The sequence below is a fragment of the Piliocolobus tephrosceles genome, chromosome 8, assembly GCF_002776525.5.
Source record: "Piliocolobus tephrosceles isolate RC106 chromosome 8, ASM277652v3, whole genome shotgun sequence".
In the NCBI taxonomy this organism is placed as follows: Eukaryota; Metazoa; Chordata; class Mammalia; order Primates; family Cercopithecidae; genus Piliocolobus; species Piliocolobus tephrosceles.
The window spans coordinates 98,611,328-98,630,013 of NC_045441.1; the positions used below are offsets into that span (position 1 = coordinate 98,611,328).

Below are 18,686 nucleotides of genomic sequence, written 5' to 3' on the forward strand. Positions count from 1 at the left end.
TGCTGTGTGATAGACTCCTCACAGCCTTGCATCTTTAGATCATGGATCCTTTTTCCGTATTAAAAACAACAACAACAAATCAAACCAAAACCAAAACACTCCCTCTAAAATGATCCATTCTCCATTTCCTGACATTAAGTTTTCAAGCAAAAGGCAAAATGAAGGTCCAAAGAAAACGCTTTTAATTTCTTATACCTTATCCAGTGAATAAGAAATTCGAAAGGAATAGGCTTTCTGGGAATTCACAGATCTTACTGCAGTTCTTTTTGATCACCTACTTTGGGTCACACACTTAGTGCTGGGATACAGAATTGAACAAGAGAAGGTTTCTGCCCTTGAGGAGTGTAATTTATGAGAAGGAACTCCTATAAAACAAGCAAGCCAGAATGCTAGCAGCTCCACCAACAGTATTTGTAAAAATTGCAAAATGGAAGAGGACTTAAAAATCTATAATCTGTAATCATCAATTGCTAAATTCTTTAACAATTGTTTATTTTTATAAGAGTAATTCATGCTCATTATAGAAAATTGAAAAACATGGGACTTTTAGACAACACTGCTGCAAAGAGATGTATATATGAGGATGTATGTTCTTTGTACTATTGTTTCTGATAGCAAAATGATTGGTGTTCCTGGAGTCTATATAAAGGCATAAATTGCTGGGCGCGGTAGCTCACAAGTGTAATCCTGGCACTTTGGGAGGCCAAGCCGGGTGGATCACTTGAGGTCAGGAATTCGAAACTAGCCTGGCCGACATGGTGAAACTCCATCTCTACTAAAATACAAAAGATTAGCCGAGTGTGGTTGTGGGCATCTGTAATCCCAGCTACTTGGGAGGCTGAGGCAGGAGAATTGCTTGAACCTGAGAAATGGAGGTTCCAGCAAGCCGAGATTGTACCCCTGCACTCCAGCCTGGGTGACAGTGAGACTCTGTCTCACGCGCATGCGCGAGCACGTACACACACACACACACACACACACACACACACACACACACAGGCATAAATTGTCTATTACAGCTCACAGGACTGCTTGGATCATAGGGCCAGTTACCTAGCGGGTATTGGTAAGCATTATTTCAATTTAGTAGAATTGAAGCTATAAAACAGAGTTTGGACAGCAAGTAGACCTCCAGAAGTCCTTCTTCCCATGGAAGTGACGACATCGGTTCCTGAATCATCCTTCCCTACCCCTTAAAAGCAGGACTTATTGCAGGTACTTTATTCCTCCAACCAGAACCTGAGTGGGACGGGTGCAAGCCACTGATAAAGACCTCCCCCAGCGCAGCCTCGCCTATTCAATCTCCACCGGAGGGACCAGCCTCCAGTACCCGAACGTATTTTGGATTAATCCCAAGATGGGAGAACTCCAGCTCGTAACTAAAGTGGACTACGAAACAGCCCCTATCTATATTCCCAGAATCCAGGCCACCAGCAACGAGGACACAAGCTCTGTAACTGTGAGTGGGGCTGCTTGCTGTAGTCCCGGTAACCCAACTGGTTGACTCAGGGTCTCTCTGGCACAGGCAGAGTGTTGATGTGGCAATGAGGAAACTTCCCAGGGGCACATCCTGCGGATGTGGTGAGAAACAAATAAAGGTGCCCTGAGAAATAAAGATCCACATTTTTCTTTTTTTCTTTTTCTTTTCTTTTTTTCTCTTGTTTGAGACAGGGTCTCGCTTTGTAGCCCAGGATAGAGTACAGTGGTGTAACCTTGGCTCACTGCAACTTCCACCTCCTGGGTTTAAGCAATTCTCATGCCTCAGCCTCCCAAGTAGCTGGGATTACAAGTGTGCAGCACTGTGCCTGGATAATTTTTGTATTTTTATTTTTTTATTTATTTTATTTATTTATTTTTTTTGAGACGGAGTCTCGCTCTATGGCCCAGGCTGGAGTGCAGTGGCCGGATCTCAGCTCACTGCAAGCTCCGCCTTCTGGGTTTACGCCATTCTCCTGCCTCAGCCTCCCGAGTAGCTGGGACTACAGGCGCCCGCCATCTCGCCCGGCTAGTTTTTTGTATTTTTTAGTAGAGACAGGGTTTCACGGTGTTAGCCAGGATGGTCTCGATCTCCTGACCTCGTGATCCACCCGTCTCGGCCTCCCAAAGTGCTGGGTGTATTTTTATTTTTATTTTATTTATTTATTTATTTTGAGACAGAGTCTTGCTCTGTCGTCCAGGCTGGAGTGCAGTGGCCAGATCTCAGCTCGCTGCAAGCTCCGCCTCCCGGGTTTACGCCATTCTCCTGCCTCAGCCTCCCGAGTAGCTGGTACTACAGGCGCCCGCCACCTCGCCCAGCTAGTTTTTTTTGTATTTTTTTTTTAGTAGAGACGGGGTTTCACCATGTTAGCCAGGATGGCTTCGATCTCCTGACCTCGTGATCCGCCCGTCTCGGCCTCCCAAAGTGCTGGGATTACAGGCTTGAGCCACCGTGCCCGGCCCTAATTTTTGTATTTTTAGTAGAGATAGGTTTTGCCATGTTGGCCAGGCTGGTCTCGAACTCCTGAACTCAAGTAATCCACCCGCCTCAGCCTCTCAAAGTGCTAGGATTATAGGCGTGAGCCACTGCACCTGGCCCCACCTTTTTTTGAGGCCCAAGTTTGTGGGTGATTGAGAAAAGCACTGAAATTGGTGGCCAGCTATTGGAATGTCTGGTAGACCCACAAAGCCACTTTGTGGGACAAGGTTCCTCTTGTGGCCCTTTAAATCTCGCTTTGCCTTCACTGAAGACTGTTGGTGAAATGCGCACTGTCCAGAAGTTGAGTGTGGTTTTGGAGTTATGCATTTCCTCCCCAGGAGCAGTTATGCCATATTCCTACCCTGCCTCTACACACACTAGAGGCAGTAGATCTTAAAACGATGCTGTGCTGCTATCTTGCTTCCCAACCTTTGAGGCTGAGAATGTTGTTATATACAGATTCTGAGTCAGCGGGTCTGGGATCTGAGATTCTGCATTTCTGATATGGTTCCAAGTAGGGTGGCACTTCTGGTCCCCTGCCACACCTCGAGTGGCAAGGGCCTAATAGGTCCCTGTTGTCAGTGGTTTGAATTATCCAGGGGCAACATGATAGCCACAAAGACCAAACTATTCCCTGGTCCTTCCCATTAGTAAAGTAAAAAAGCATGAAAGCAAAATGAACTCTCAGTTAGCAGCAGGCAGCTATAGACAAAGATTGGCTCAGAGTCAGGAGACCAAGTTCATTTTTCAACTTTGATCCCAGTTTTCCGAGGGAGTCTGAACAATGCTTATCTCGGTGTCCCTATTTCTCTCTCTCTTAAATGGAGAGTCACCTGATAACCTTGTGCCTGAATAGTCTGCTTCCTCCGATAGCTTGCTTCGAATTAATGGGATGATGTTTTTAATGATGTGCAAGGTTTGGCACTGCTACCCAAGGAAAGTTGGAAATAATTGCAGTGTTTGTTAGGCTGGGTTTTGTTTTGTTTTTTTAGAAAAATGAATGGACCCTACTTTGGGAACTAACTAGAGTGAACATTTCAATTTATTCCTGGGCTCAGAAATAGCTGAAATCCCAAATTTCAAAGGTAGTATGAATATGACTCAAAATTCATAAGCTTTTTAAAAAGGGTGATGAACTAAATGATCACACAAGTCCCTTTCAGGGCTGACGTTCTACGATTCTGTGCTGGCAGGCATCCCAAGCTATATTCCAATTCAGCAGGCATAGAAGACAGCGATGAAAGAGAATAGGCTGGCCCCTGCTTATGGCAGGTTAGCCCTAGGGCTTAGTACAGTGCTAATAGCCCAGGTTACAGATGAGATCCTAGCTTAACCAGGCCTGCTTGTTCTGTCCCAGTGGGTCTTAGTCCTGGCTCATATTAGAATCAGCTAGGGAACATCAGTGAGGGCCCTGACCCCTACCCTCCAATCTATTGGGTCTGAAGTGGGCCCAAGAAAGCAGAGCCAGGGTTGAAAACCATTTCTGTATATGCCAGAGTTAAAGAACTTCCAATTCACAAGGGGCAGCAGGTAAGGCAGCACATGGAGTCACCGTAAATCCATACCTTCCTGGAAAAACAATTCAGTGTCATCCGCAGGTGAGCCTATGTGTTCAGGTGCATGTGTGTGTGTGTGTGTGGGGGGGGGTGGGACAAGATATGCATCCACTACATGTGTACACACACATGCAGACGGGGTAGAAATTAATAGCATAGGATTTGGAGTAGGACAGACCAGGATTCAAATCCCAGCTCTGCCATTCACTAGCTGAATGATCTTAGATCAATTACCTACTATCTCTAAACCTCCATTTTCTCATCCATAAAATGGGAATAATCATGTTATCTGTCTCATGTGAGTTTAAATGAGCTAATTTATGAAAAGTGCTTAGCCTGAAAACTGCCTACACACAGTAAGCACTCAACGAGTTTTAGCTACTGAGAATGACCACCTTCTTGCTACTCTAAGTTACCGTGAACATCCTTGAAGAAAGTGATGAAAAGCCCATTTGTACTCCAAACTCTTATTTCCTGGCCCTCCTAGTGGATCTGAAAGTTGGCACAAATATTCAGAATTTCAAGCTGACGTGTACTGACCTTGATTCCAGCCCCAGATCTTTCCATTATTCCACTGGCCCAGGTGTAGTACTTGGTGTCGACAACCCTGACCCTGTCTCTGAAGACCCTGAAGTTGTCTAGGGTAGGGGTCTGTGCTCACACACTGATCTGGGCAAAGTGAGATGGGAGTTGGGAGGGCATTATTTTTTTTGAGATAGGGTCTTGCTATGTTGCCCAGGCTAGTCTTGAACTCCTGGGCTCAAGTAATCCTGTTCAGCCTCCCAAGTAGCTGGGACTAGAGGCATGCATCACTGCACCCAGCTTGCTGGGGAAGTGTTTGAATGAGGAAAGCAGAGATACAGAATCTAGCAGCTCCTATGCTTCCTGACGCTCCTCTAGGTTTCCCCTTCTCGTCTTACTCCTCCCAGACCCCATATGTGACTGCTCAAAAGCCCAAGAAAAGGGTGAACCCCATCCCCTAATTCCTGACTACAGTATGAGTCATAAAGCCTATTAGTGTCATTAGAAAAAATGCAGTCCAACTTTTCAACCACCTCTTTTCCTGAAAGCTTGTGGTGGGGGCAGGGAATCCCAGTCCTCTCTCTGGATAATAATAGATTAAATAGATTAAGTGCATTTTGAAATGTGTCCTCAGGAATTCTCTTCTGCTCCATTCATCTTCTCTCTTTAAAAATACACCATTCTAGGGAAAAAAGAGCACCCCTCAATGGAAATTAGACCAAAATAGCTCATCTAATGAAGTGCTGGGGCCAGAGATTTAAACCTAAACAAGCAGAACAATTCCACGTGAGAGAGTAAAAATCCATCCCTGCTGCCTGCTGTGCCCTTGGCCGAGCAGGAACTTGAACAGTAGGAAGCCTCTCGAGCTGGCTGTGTCACAAAACCCAGGGGCAGAAACTGCCTCGAGACTGCAGTTGCTGAAGATGGAAATAATCCATACTGAGAGCCCTAAGGCCTTTATGGAGCATTTTGCTGTTAAGGGAGCAAAAATTGCATCATCTCCTGCTCCATTTACTGGTGTTCAGTTGGTAATGAGTCTGGAGCCAGTGGAGGAATGAGCAGGGGTGTGCTTGGGCTGGCAGCCTCTCTGCCCCAGGCTCCCTGAGCTGAGCCATGAGCCCCAGCAGAGCTGCGTGTGTGTTTGAGGGTGTGATGGGGTGGGTTCAGGAGGACCTGGGACTGCCATTCCTGCAAAGCCAGGAGGCACCTTCCTTTGGGGGACTCCAGGGACATCCACAACCAGTGTGACCCACTGGGTCCCATGAAAAGCATGCAGTGAACTTGGCCTATGGCTAGGGACGTGACCTATTCTACCCTCTTGAAGCCCACTCATTTGACTGAGTGTGAATTACAGTGTTGTTACCAAATAATTGCCGGGTGAGAGATCAGAAGGGCTGCACCAGGGTTACAAAGTCTCTGCTTAATACTCAGCAAGATGGTGCCTAGGCTAAGGGTTTTGTCCTATTGTCCTTTTCTACTCAGCCTTGTTTGTAGCCACGCTGGTTGTGAGCAAGAGTTTCTTTGTACTAATGCCATCTCTGGTGCAGGTAAAGCCTGTAGCATATAACTAATCCAGCTCTGGTGTGTCACAGATACAGTCTACACTTGAGGTGTGGACATTTGAGAAAAAGATTGAGTGCAGTTTTCTTCTAAATCTTTATTTCTTACTCTCTCTTCTTCCTTTTACCAACACCCCTGCATCAAATCTCATTTAGGTAACATCAACAATCATTTCACCTTCTCTCCCAATGCTGGTTCCAACGTCACACACCTGCTGCTTACATCTCCCTTTGACTATGCTGTTGGGCTTGATACGATCTGGGACTACAAGCTACATAACTGTCTGCATAACTGATGACAACTTGCTCTCTGGCAGGAAGAAAGCTGAGGCTCTCGTTGAGACAGGAACAGTGACACTGAGTATTAAAGTCATTTCCCACCCAACCACTGTCATCACCACAACCCCCAGGGTAAGGGCTTTAGGACCCGGAATCCCCAGGCATGTTCCCTTGTGAGTTATGCTGATGGAATTCTTTCCCCTCCCCAGAGATATGTGGGGTGGACTGAAGAGTTGTGGTATTAGGATGTTGCCAAAAATGGCAACCATGGGCTGGACTGGAGTAGCTACAGGGTGGCAAAAATCTGGTGAGATCTCAGACTCATAAAACCACTTGTATTTCCTGTTCTGGTAGAGAAGAGTGTATTGTTTGTGCAGAGACTTGTGAGAGATCAGACCTCAACCACCTGTGTGGCTTGTGGCACAGGAGCCAATTTTCATGGGCATGCTGCCAGATGCTACCTTCACAACCCCTCTCTGCTTGTTCAGAAGTCTTTGCAAATCAATATCCATGAAATCAGGTTGCTTGCTTACTGCTGGGAGCCCTTTTCCACATCTTTTGAAGAATCGCCATGTACCAATCTGTACCCTACACCCCACCTCCACTCCAAAAAATTCATCCAATCTACAAATATCGATTTAATGCCTATAGTGTGCCAGTCACTTTAGCAAACAAGCCAAAAATGATCCCTGCTCTCAGGAAGCTTATTGTATGGGTGAGTGGTTCTCAAAGTGTGGTCCCTAGACCATCAGAATCAGCACCACCTGGAAACTGGTTGGAAATGCAAATTCTTGGACCCAGCCTAGATTATTAAAGTTATAGGTCACCCAACCATGATCATCACCATGACCTCCAGGGAAGGATGCTGGAAGCTGGAATCCCCAACTCCATCCCCTAACCTAATGGATCAGAAACTCTGGAGGTGGGGCCCAGTGAGCAGTGTTTTTAATCAGCCTTTCAGGGAATTCTAATGTGCATTAAAGTCTGAGAGCCACTGATCTAGACGGGCAGATAGATTACAAACAAGTATGCAAAATGACAAAGTAAATACAGACTGTGGGAAAGGGTAGGAAGAAAATGACCAGGTGCTATCACAGAATCGGCTTGGAGAAGGAAGGGAGAGCCTGGAATCTGACAACAGGATTATCTCCCCTGCCCCTTAGAGGAACTGGCTTGCATCTATGCTAATTCATCTGTCCCCTTTCTTCTTCTTCCTCCTCCTCCTCCTAGTAGAAGCTGCGCCCTTGGTCAGCAGCCTCATACCTGCAGCATGCCAGAAGGAAGATAATCAGAACCTTAGAGAACCCCCTGTGGAGGCGGCCAGCTTCTTCTCAGAGTCTTCCCAGGAGCTGGTTCACGCTTCTCTCTCCCGTGCTCAAGTCAATATGACCCCAGTGAATGGATGTATATGGCAACCCTAAGGACTTTCCTTGTGGGAGGAGCTGGTAGACTCCCCTGAGTGAGGAGTTCCCACCTTTCTTGGGCTCAGAGCATGACCTAATTGTGACATCTCCAATCCTGAAACCTCCGTAACTTGTTTGTTATCTGTCTCCAGCTCTAGGAAGCAGATGCTGAACTTGAGGCTTTGCTGTGATATCAGCCCACTCCTCTGGCAGTGGCAGCTTATAGTTGAGAAAACACTGAAAAGCCTACAAGGTGTTTAAAAAAACAACTTTCGTGGCTTATGCCGTCTTGGTGAGAGACAATGGCTATATTCGTCCCTGGGTTATGCCCAGATATGGTAGAAAAAAAGCCAATGGACTTTTTTTAGCTTTGGGGAAGAGGAAGACAGAGAATAAAATTAGGCCTACAGTTTTCAGTTCCCTAAAATTTCTGGGTTTTGATCTAATGGATGTCTGCAAAGGCTATAAATAAGGTGATGGGTTGAAGCAGCAAGAACTGTGAGCACACAGATGTCCAATTTATAGAGCAATAACAAAGAGTGGAATATATACTCAACACGAGAGAGTGCTGAATGTTAAAATCACTACCACCCTCCACTCATCCTCCCTGCTCTCTGTTGTTCAAGCCCAGGGTCACCTACTAGGTCCTGAGGAAAAACGTTTACTCTCCATCCGCATGGTACGTGCCTTTTGTCATCACTTTGGGCTCCATATTGCTTCTGGGTCTCCTGGTGTCCCTGGTCATCCTATTGGCCAAAGGCATCCACAGACACTGCCCCTGCAAGACTGGAAAGAACAAGGAACATCTGTAAGTTGCCAGTGGGCTGGGCCCTCTTCCCCTCCTCCTTTAGGACACTTTCTGGTGATATTAGGAGAAGGAAAAATGGAGAATCAGGATTTCTCTACAAGGCAGGTTGCCTGGAATGAAGGCAGGAAAAGGAGATATAGGGGAAGGAATCCCAGCTCCCCTCAGTCCTGGTGCACTTTTTTTTCACCTGCTAGGCCAGGAAACCATCCTTTTGGCTTTCCCTGGCAACCTACTCTGTCCTTGAGGCTCTCAATGAGACTGGGGCATCAACCTTCTGATGACCTTGCCCTGGATAAAACCTTCAGAAAAGCCCTATTGTGAACAGTGATAGAATATGCCATGCTCTTATTTGTAGAATATTTAAAGGACAGTATGGAATTAAGGCAAGCACACAAGACCAATAAGGGAAATAAGCTTGTGTCTCCAGTGACTCAACTGGGTTTTTGTGTGACCAAATAATTATTAGTGTTTTGCATGTGGTCTCAGTCTCTCACTCTTAAGGGTTATAAACGCAGGCCTGTTTTCTCTCTTTCCAATTTTCACCTGCCCACTAATATGCCTCTTATTGTGTCAATCTGTGACGTGTCTTTTACTGGCTAAAAGTGAGGTAGTAGAGTGACATGAAGAGAGCACCAAAGAATCACAAATGTCTCCCAGAGCCAGGCTTCTTGATTCTCAGTAGCTCTTAACAACTTACAGCTTAGATGGTTCTGAGCCTGAGTTTTGGAGTTCGATGGGCCTGGGCTGGAGTCTTACTCTACCGTTTTCTTGGAATATGGCTTTGAGCAAGTCACCACCTCTGTGAGCTTGAATTTTCTTGTTTGTAAAATTAATCAACTAAATGAGCAAATGCCAACAAGGCACCTAACTGTATTCCTGATATAGAGTAAATGCTTAGGACACTACCCAGACATTTTTGACAAATCTTGTTTCATTATTCTTCACAGATGAGTCCCAGTGAGTTCAGGATTCTAGATTCCAAGTTTAGCTCTATGCCCAAGTATCTTGAGGTATTGGAACCTCTGAGTTCTAGGATCTCTCAATGGCAAAAAGAGGGGGTGATGAGACATGTGTGCCTTTTAAGGGCATTTTAAATATTAACTATTAACTGTCAAATAACAAAATCTATGGATGAAAGACTCTGTATAAAAGTACAAGGCATTAGAATAAAGATGTGCATTGCATTTTGCCATATTTATTGCGAAAGTTTGTTGCTATGGGCAACCTTGACTTCAAGGTAAGAAATCCTCGAGCATCTGCTGAAATTAAAAAAGGCATTTTTGTTTGAACTCTATTCACAAATTGATTTTTTTATAAAAACAGCTCTAAAAGAGTAATTGCTTATAAGGATGGTGGTGTACTGTAATGGGATTTGGATAGAAGTTCTTGAAGAAACAAATCCAATAGACACTGCAACTCTCATGTAATTTATGGCTAAATGTTAAATATGTACCTTGAACCTGATTCTTTTAACTTATGTTGTAAATATTAATTGTTTTCAACATGGTTGACTTAAAAAAGAAAACTAGCTAGAAAACCAGATTCAGACTCAACCTCTCTGGAAATTAGTTATACCATATGACAGCCAACCTTTGTCAAATAGCAAAGAAGAAAATTAGAGTTACAGAGTTATAGAATCCAAGGTGATCGTGGAAAAGGTCGTGGGGTCCAAGTCTAGCTCTTCATGTGACAGGAAACCAAAATGTAACTGCCAGCTCTCAAGTCTCCCTGCTGTGAGCCAAGCCTTCTGCTCTGCTGGCTCTTGGGGAGAAAGGGATGGGGCAGGAAGACTTGCTGGGCAGTCTGACTAGGGCAGTCATGTCCTCACCAGGTGTTCTCGTCAGAGACAATGTATTCCCTGAAGTTTATAAGGGGATACATTTTAACTCATCAAATTCTCAGAACGTCCCTAGTCCAAAGCCAATAGTGAGAAGCTGCTTTGTTTGAAGCAGATGTGGTGGTCTAGTCTTTCTGTTCCCTATCCCTGGCACCTCTTTCAGTCAACCCCTGTATCTCAAAGGGCATAGTTGTCCAAAGAACCCCATGGTGTCATGTACGTGCCAGTGCAGCATACTTTCAAGTGAATTAACATCCACTCTTTTTCCCCCTGCATAGGACAAAGAAAGGAAATAGGTTCGTACCTGTTTCCCTCGTCTGTTGTTTTTTGCTTGCTCTGTTGTGCTACATAAAAAGGTTCCTACTTGACAGAGAATCAGGCTGCGATCACGTCTTGGAGCATTTTCAGCTGCATCTTCCGCGGATGGAAGGAAGTGGACGTTTTGCAGCTGGAGAATGGGAAGGGTGGGGGCACAGTATCTTGGCCCACCTGGATCTCTCAATTTGGTCCTGTCGGTGCCCTACCTAGCGCCCTCTCCAATCAGCTCAGTTGAACACCTGGGTCTGTCCCTTGCTGCATGGCAAAGGAGGAAAGAACTCTCCACGTGTTAAACGTAGACAAGACCTGCTTACTGCTGCCTACGGAGGGTGTTCTGAGGACAGCTAATGCTTTGTGCTGGACACAGGCCTCTTTTGAAAGAGCAAATAAGGCTGGGTGCGGTGGCTCACACCTGTAATCCCAGCACTTTGAGAGGCCGCGGCGGGTAGATCATAAGGTCAGGAGTTTGAGACCAGCCTGGCCAGCATGGTGAAACCCCGTCTCTACTAAAAATACAAAAAATTAGCCGGGCATGGTGGCACACACCTGTAGTCCCACCTACTCGGGAGGTTGAGGCAAGAGAATTGCTTGAACCTGGCAGGCAGAGGTTGCAGTGAGCTGAGATCGCGCCACTGCCCTCCAGACTGGGCGACACAGGGAGACTGTGTCTCAAAAAAAAAAAAAAAAAAAAAGAACAGATAATACTTGATTCCCAGATTCTAATGGATTTGATCATTTCCACAAATTATTTAGATTAGACTAGTGAGAAAGGGGAGATGGAGGTGGTGAGATGGGCTAAGAAAGCTGAATGACTTCAGGGAAGTGGGTAAATTGGGGGCGTTGGGAAAGGTCCATCTGAGCAGCTCCAGGTCTGAGGAGGTGTCCTAGCCTGGCCTCAAGTAGACTCCAGAGTGTTGGGGAGACAGGACAAAGAATTGGACAGTGTTTTAATTAAAAAAAAAAAAAAATGCTTGCTTTAATCACTCCATTCACAGGCATGTGTTTGACATGCTTAAGGCTTGTCTCAACAGGGTTAGAAATTTGATTATAGTGGTTATTGATCATATTGAGAGTGATGATTTTAATAAATGAGATTTTCACAAACTGTCTCTAATCTCACTTTTTAAAAAGGGGCTGGGGGCTGGGCATGGTGGCTCACACTTATAATCCCAGCACTCTGGGAGGCTGAGGCTCGAGGATCACTTGAGCCCAGAAGTCCGAGACCAGCCTGGGCAACATAGTGAAACCCTGTCTGTAGAAAAACATTTTTAAAATTAGCTGGGTGTGGTAGTGTACACTTGCAGTCTTAGCTACTGGGGAGGTAGCTGAGAGGATGGCTTGAGCTCGGGAAGTCAAGGCTGCAACGAGTTGTGATTGTGCCACCGCACTCCAGCCTGGGTGACAAGAGTGAGATCCTGTCTCAAAATAAAATAAAACAATGAAATAAAATAAAAGGGCTTGGGGAATGAATGCACAAAACCCCCACCTTATGAAAAGAGGTATCCAATCCAATCTTTCTTTCTTATCTTAAAAGCCATTAAAAGCCAGTTTTCTCGGTCCACTGATAACAAGCTAGAAAAAGAGTAAAACAACCTAAATTGTATGTGTATTATTGTGTGTGTATATATGTATGTGTATGCATTTTTTTCTGAGAAGATGGAAAGCTGTCAACAAACACATCTACAGACAGAACAATTCTTCACTGTGTCTGCAAGACTGAGATCGAAGCTTATTTAGGGGAAATACCATTGTGGGGGTGGAATTTTAAGGTCAGTTTAACGCCCAAGAAGCTTAACTTCTGCCTGTTCTGTTCTCTGCAGAAACGAAGACTGCAAAGAGAGACGTTGTGGTGGTGAGTATGGGCAGTGTGGGGCACCGGGCATAGACACTGGGGGATAGGGGCCCCATCTCCCCCGAAGGCAGGCCTGACACAGCCTTGTGGGCATGCTTATCATTCAGAGAGGTGCTTGCATTTGGCTGCTGGAACAGATTGCTGTGTGACGAGCTCCTGATAGAATTTGTTCCCTCCGCTGAACATGCCTGCTGATATATTTGCAGAAGAACTGGATTTCATAAATATTGAGTAGTGGTGTTTATTTTCTTTTTCTTTTTTTTTTTTTTTGGGGCAGAGTCTTTCTCTTTCGCCCGGGCTGGAGTGCAGTGGCTGGATCTCAGCTCACTGCAAGCTTCGCCTCCCGGGTTTACGCCATTCTCCTGCCTCAGCCTCCCGTAGCTGGGACCACAGGCACCCGCCACCTTGCCCGGCTAGTTTTTTGTATTTTTTAGTAGAGACGGGGTTTCACAGTGTTAGCCAGGATGGTCTCCATCTCCTGACCTCGTAATCCGCCCGTCTCGGCCTCCCAAAGTGCTGGGATTACAGGCTTGAGCCACCGCGCCCGGCCAATGTGGTGTTTATTTTCTATACCAGCTCTCCACGAGAGTGAGTTGGGGGAGTGAAGCTTAAAGACCAAAACTAGTGCTTCAGCCTCCAATGATACTTAAATTTTCTTTCTTTCTTCCTTCCTTCCTTCCTTCCTTCTTTTTTTGAGACACGGTTTCACTCTGTTGCTCAGGCTGGAGTAGAATAGCACAATCTCAGCTCACGGCAGTCTCTGCCTCCTGGACTCAAGCGATTCTCATGCCTCAGCCTCCCAAGTAGCTGGGATTACAGACATGTGCCACCACACCTGGATAATTTTTTGTATTATTAGTAGAGATGGGGTTTCACCATATTGGCCAGGCTGGTCTTGAACTCCTGACCTCAAGTGATCCACCCACTGTGGCCTCCCAAAGCACTGTGATTATAGACATGAGCCACTGCTCCCAGCTGATTTAATTTTTCTTTACTCTTCCACTACCATGCAGAAAAGTGACACAGAAAGGGCCCTGCCTGTTCCGGGGTTGGCTCTGCCCACTTAGCTTTATCACCTTGGGGACTTCCCTGGCCTTGCTGAGCTTTAGGTTCCTCACCTGTAAAATGGGGGGTGAGGACATCTGCCCTGAGATAACAGATGGAGGAATAGTTTGAAAATTGTTAAGTGTCACACAAATGCAAAGTGTTACAGGATAGCTGGAAAGTTCCCTCTCCTGCACCTCTCTCTCTCTCTCTGACAGAACCTTATCTACCCCCTGGGAAGTGAAGCGAAAGAACTTGAAGGTGGCTCCTTCCAGCTCTTCCCTACCCTCATGAATAAGGCTTTGTCATGGTCCAAGCTTCATGAATTTGTTGCATGATAATTCAATGGCTCCTCCAATGAGGAAGTCAATGCAGGGTGCTGGAATTTTAGCTTCAGGCACATCCATCCCCTAAGTCTTCTATGTTCTGGCCAGTGTACAAACAGGAAGAAGAGGCAGTTTCTGGTCTCCTGGGTCTTACTGTCTAAGGCGAGTACCCTTGGGGATGCCACTTAGAGATTGCTCTAGAACTATGTAATATTAAATTAGTCTATTAAATAAATACCCATGACCACAAAAAGTGGGGCTGCTTAGCTGGTCAAATTGATGAAGCCTGTATAATCCCCATTTCCTCTCTTTTCAGAGTTGGGGAGTTGTGCGGAACTAGGTAGGGGATTCTTTAAGTGATAAAACCTGGGGATTGGAAAGCTTGCCAAACTCCAAACACAATCCCTGCTACTGTGCTAGCAACCCTGACTTTGGCACCTCTAGAGGGCAGCACGTGAGGGAAGGGGTGTTTCTATGGGGATGAGGGACAGGTGCATTAGGCAGAAGTCAGGTCCTGGAGGGTGGCACCGAGGACATATCAGGGAAGAGAAGAGACCTGGAGCACAGGACTTAGGTGAGGCCCAGATGCGACATTGCAATGGCCTAGGCAAAGGGAGGCTGCAGGGGAGGGCCAGAGTGCCAGGGCCAGAGGTACGGACACCTAGGAGCTCAACTGTGTCCACCTTGACAATGCCTGAAGCAATCCACTGACAAAACGTAGGTCTTAGCCATGCTGTGTGGCATTTCCACTCTTCCTTCTATGCTTAGATTTTATTTACTCAGGATGCTTCCTTAACCCCCAAGTGTGGTTTAAATGTCCCCTCTACCCCTACCTGTACCCCATGACAGCCTACATCTCCCCATCATAGCCTTATCACTCTGCACTGCAGCACCTGTTTGTAATTGGCAAGCTTTGTACAGGCAGTAACCATGCCTGCCTTGTTCACTGCTGTGTTCCCTGCATCTAGTACAGTGCCTATTAAAGACTTAGAAGTCAAGAAGGCTTTGGGTAAGGAACTTGGGTCGTGAGGATGCATGGCTTTGCCTGGGGGGAGGAATGTAGGGTTGTGTTTGATGCCGTCTCTGTCTTCTCCATAGGAAACTATCCAGATGAACAGTCTTTGATGGAGAAGCCATAAATCCAGGTAATTAAGTGGCAATACCACTGTAAGAATGCTTTTCATATTCCAGACTGGTAGAAGCATGGAGGACCTTATCCAATTTCCTGGTTTTAACTCATTTTGTCAATCCGTTTGGCTATGTCGCCTATACAGTGCTGACTCTTCCAGGCTAATACAACGTGAGATCAGCTGTGAACCCAGCTGGCTTGCAGATGCTCAATTACAGGATCACACTCGTGAGGCCTCAGTGGGTCTCCACCTAAAGGCTCACGTTCAAGGGCCATGCCTCTTTCTTGCTTCCCTTCCTAAATTACGAACCAGCTGAGGCAACTGGTGAATCCAGGAATCCACGTTTTTTTCCTGCTTGTTGGTACTCATTGCACCCCCTGTCCCCCATCCATATTCTTCCTGGATGCTTCTAATAGCATTTTATTAGTAGTGGAAGATACAGAGAAATGGCAAATGTAGTTTCTTTTTTCCCTAGATCAGGGCCAAGAATTTCTTCTTGGTCGGCAAGATGAACATAAGGTAGAGCTGGCCTCCAGAGCTCTCATCACCCCCGTGAAATCAGCTCCAAATTTAGCTCCTTTACACTCATCCCTCCACTTACAAAGGCTCAATTATAGACGTGAATAAAGGAAGGAAACCAAATTCAGGAGGCAAGTGTGTTGGCTTCCTGCCACCCTCATATGCAAACAGCACCGGTTCTCCTCCTAAGGAGGATGGCTCCTCTCCAGTGAGAGGCTGCTGCCGCTGCTGCTGCTGCTGCTGGAATTAAATTTCCCTCTATTATTAGGTGCTTGTTACCATAATGTGCCCACATTAGCATAAGTGCTGGTGGGATCCTGAGCTGAGAGGCCACTCATGCTGTATGGAAATGACAAGAAGCAAGGGCTTGCCTTAAACCTGATCTTCCAGAGCAAAAGGCAGAGGAGGATTTTTGTGTTTTTGTGTAGTTGAGAGAAAAAAAAAAGAAAGACATGAGCCAACTGGCCTAAATCAATTAGCGTCTGCTGGCTCGGACACAATAAAAATGGCTTCCTTGCATCATCTCAAGTGGGACCAGATTTGTGTGTCTGTGTCTACAAATTGCTGCTAAACTAACATAAATAAAAATCAGCCTTTTCCTTCTCACTTGGTGAATTCCTTTTTATAGCAGGAATTCAGGGGTCTTTTAAAACAAACAAAACGAATCAGAAAGTAATGGGTAATCCCATTAGAAACTGAACCTAATTTATCCAAAGCTTGCATAGAGTTCAAGATTTACATGGCCTTCTCATCCTGCAATTGAGATGTTCTTGAGATGCCCCTAAGCCTTTCTATCCAGAGAGGTTTGCTGTTTGCTACCTGTGTGGTCCAAGCAGCATGGCTTGTGACAAGGGCAGGCTGGTGGAGACTGCAGTGCTATTCACATGTCTGCTGTCGGTGTCAGTGATTAACATCTTCTAGTGTGCTTCATCTTCCCTTGGGAGTCAGAACAGAGCGGGGTAGAAGTGGGGGAAGAGACAGTCATTGGAATTTTCTGGTTTATGTGATTGTTGTGTTTTTTTCTTCACTAGTGACCGGGGAAATGTATGCATTCAACTCAAAAATTGGATCCAGAAAGTGGAAAGATCCACTAACTCAAATGCCAAAATGGAAAGAGCTCAGCTCCCAGGGAGCGGCCCCATGCAGAGTTGCTGCTGGAGAAGGGATGGGGCCACTGAGAAGTGCCAACCGGGGAAAAGATGAGCTGAGTGGCAAAGCGTGGGCTGAGGATGCTGGTCTGGGTTTCAGATATGAGGATGGCAAGCCGGGCACCCCAAAGAACAGAAATCCAGCCTTCATTAACAGGGCTTCCCCCAAACCACACCCAGGAAATTAAACAGGGTCTAAGGAGGGGCCTGTCAATCACTGGGATGCTGCCTAACCCTAAATTCTATGGGGACAGTGTGGGCACGGTGTAGGTGGGACAATGTGCACTGAGGGGATTCAGACATCCAGGGTCAAACATGAGATACCTGACAAATTTTTAAACAAATAGAAAGGGATTTGGTCACATAGTTTCCTGTTCTGAAATGATACAGGAATATTTTCTATCAGATCTCAGAACTACCTGTGCTTCTGATCAGCAGGACTGTTAACTTTGGGGTGTGGAATTGTGTTTCTTCTTTGCACTGACTGCTAGGAAGCTCTATTCTGTTCACCACAGGAAGTTCACGGGACTTCCTGACACATAGTGAAGACCATCCTTACATCTGGTTTCCACCTTATTTTCCTGCCCTGGTTTTAACATCACCCAGATTTCTTCACTTATAAATATACCATACACCTTTGTAAGTCACCTCAAATCTTCTTCAAAAGATGCAGAACAGTGAAAAAACAGATGAATACGTTAAGAGTTGGTCATCTGGGAAGAAGAAAATGCAGTAGGCACCTTCTTTTGTTTTCTCTTGTGGTACTATGTAACTTATAGTCAAAGTACACAGATCTAATGTGTTCAACTAGATAACTGAACACATTAGATCTGTTCAACACTCCTCCCAGAGGCAGCCACTATTCTGATCTTTATCATCAGAGATTAGTTTTGCCTTTTTTGAATTTCATATAAGTGGAATCACACAGAATGTGCTCTTGTGTGTCCAGATCAGCATCCTGCATGTGAGATTCATCCATGTTGTCCTGTCTAGCAGTACTTCAGTTCTCTTCATTGTTGTGTCTGATTTCATTCTATGATTATATCACAACTTATTTATCCATTCTACACTAGGGTGGCAGCTGCTTCAAATTTTTTACTTTTAAAAAATGTACTTAAAAGTGAACTACAGGTGGGGCATGGTGGCTCACGCCTGTAATTCCAGCACTTTGCCAAGGTGGACAGATCACCTAAGGTCAGGAGTTCAAGACCAGACTGGCCTAGATGGCAAAACCTCGTCTCTACTAAAAAATACAAAAATTAGCTTGGTGTGGTGGTGGGAGCATGTAATCCCAGCTACTTGGGAGGCTGAGGCAGGGGGAATTGCTTGAACCTGAGAGGCTTCAGTGAGTAGAGATTGTGCCACTGCACTCCAGCCTGGGCGACAGAGCAAGACTCCGTCTCAAAAAAAAAAAGTGAATTACAACGCTATGAACTTTCTTGCACGTGTGTTTTGGTGAACATAAACACTCACTTCTTTTGCTCATATACCTAAGAGTGGGATTGCTGGAGCAATTGCTGGATGCTGCCAAAGAGTTCCAAAGTGGTGGCTCTGATTCACACTCCAGCAGTAAACACTAAGAGTTGCAATTGCTCTGTATCCTTGCTAACACTTGGGATTGTCAGTCCTTTTAATTTTAGCCATTCTGGTTAAAATTACGATTGAAGTGAAATCACTTTTTCCTCAAAGCTGAAACGCTATCAGCCTTACAACCTACCTGCCTTACTCCTTCCCACTTCCTATGATCGGAAGGAACTGTGGGATTCTGAGTGAAGACATACTGGAAGCCCTGTCTAGACATATAACTCAGACTTTCACCTGTAGGCATGAGCAATGAACTGGAAATAAATGGTATTATGATGGAATAGAAAATGAAACTTTCCAATATGTGCCTAGCAGAGCCTGAGCAAGTCTCACTCAAGCTCTATGC

General features: G+C 45.5%; 1 protein-coding gene across 1 annotated transcript in view; it reads left to right on the forward strand.

Annotated features, from left to right (window-relative positions):
• CDHR3 (cadherin related family member 3) overlaps positions 1–16,944 on the forward strand; it is a 69,430-nt gene extending 52,486 nt beyond the window's left edge. The window contains 10 exon segments of the mRNA XM_023183114.2: positions 1,237–1,463; positions 4,424–4,594; positions 6,249–6,367; positions 6,369–6,503; positions 8,401–8,582; positions 11,162–11,175; positions 12,558–12,589; positions 15,058–15,074; positions 15,076–15,104; positions 16,640–16,944. Of these exon segments, the coding sequence (XP_023038882.2) occupies positions 1,237–1,463; positions 4,424–4,594; positions 6,249–6,367; positions 6,369–6,503; positions 8,401–8,582; positions 11,162–11,175; positions 12,558–12,589; positions 15,058–15,074; positions 15,076–15,104; positions 16,640–16,944 (1,231 nt within the window).
• The last annotated feature ends 1,742 nt before the right edge of the window (positions 16,945–18,686 follow it).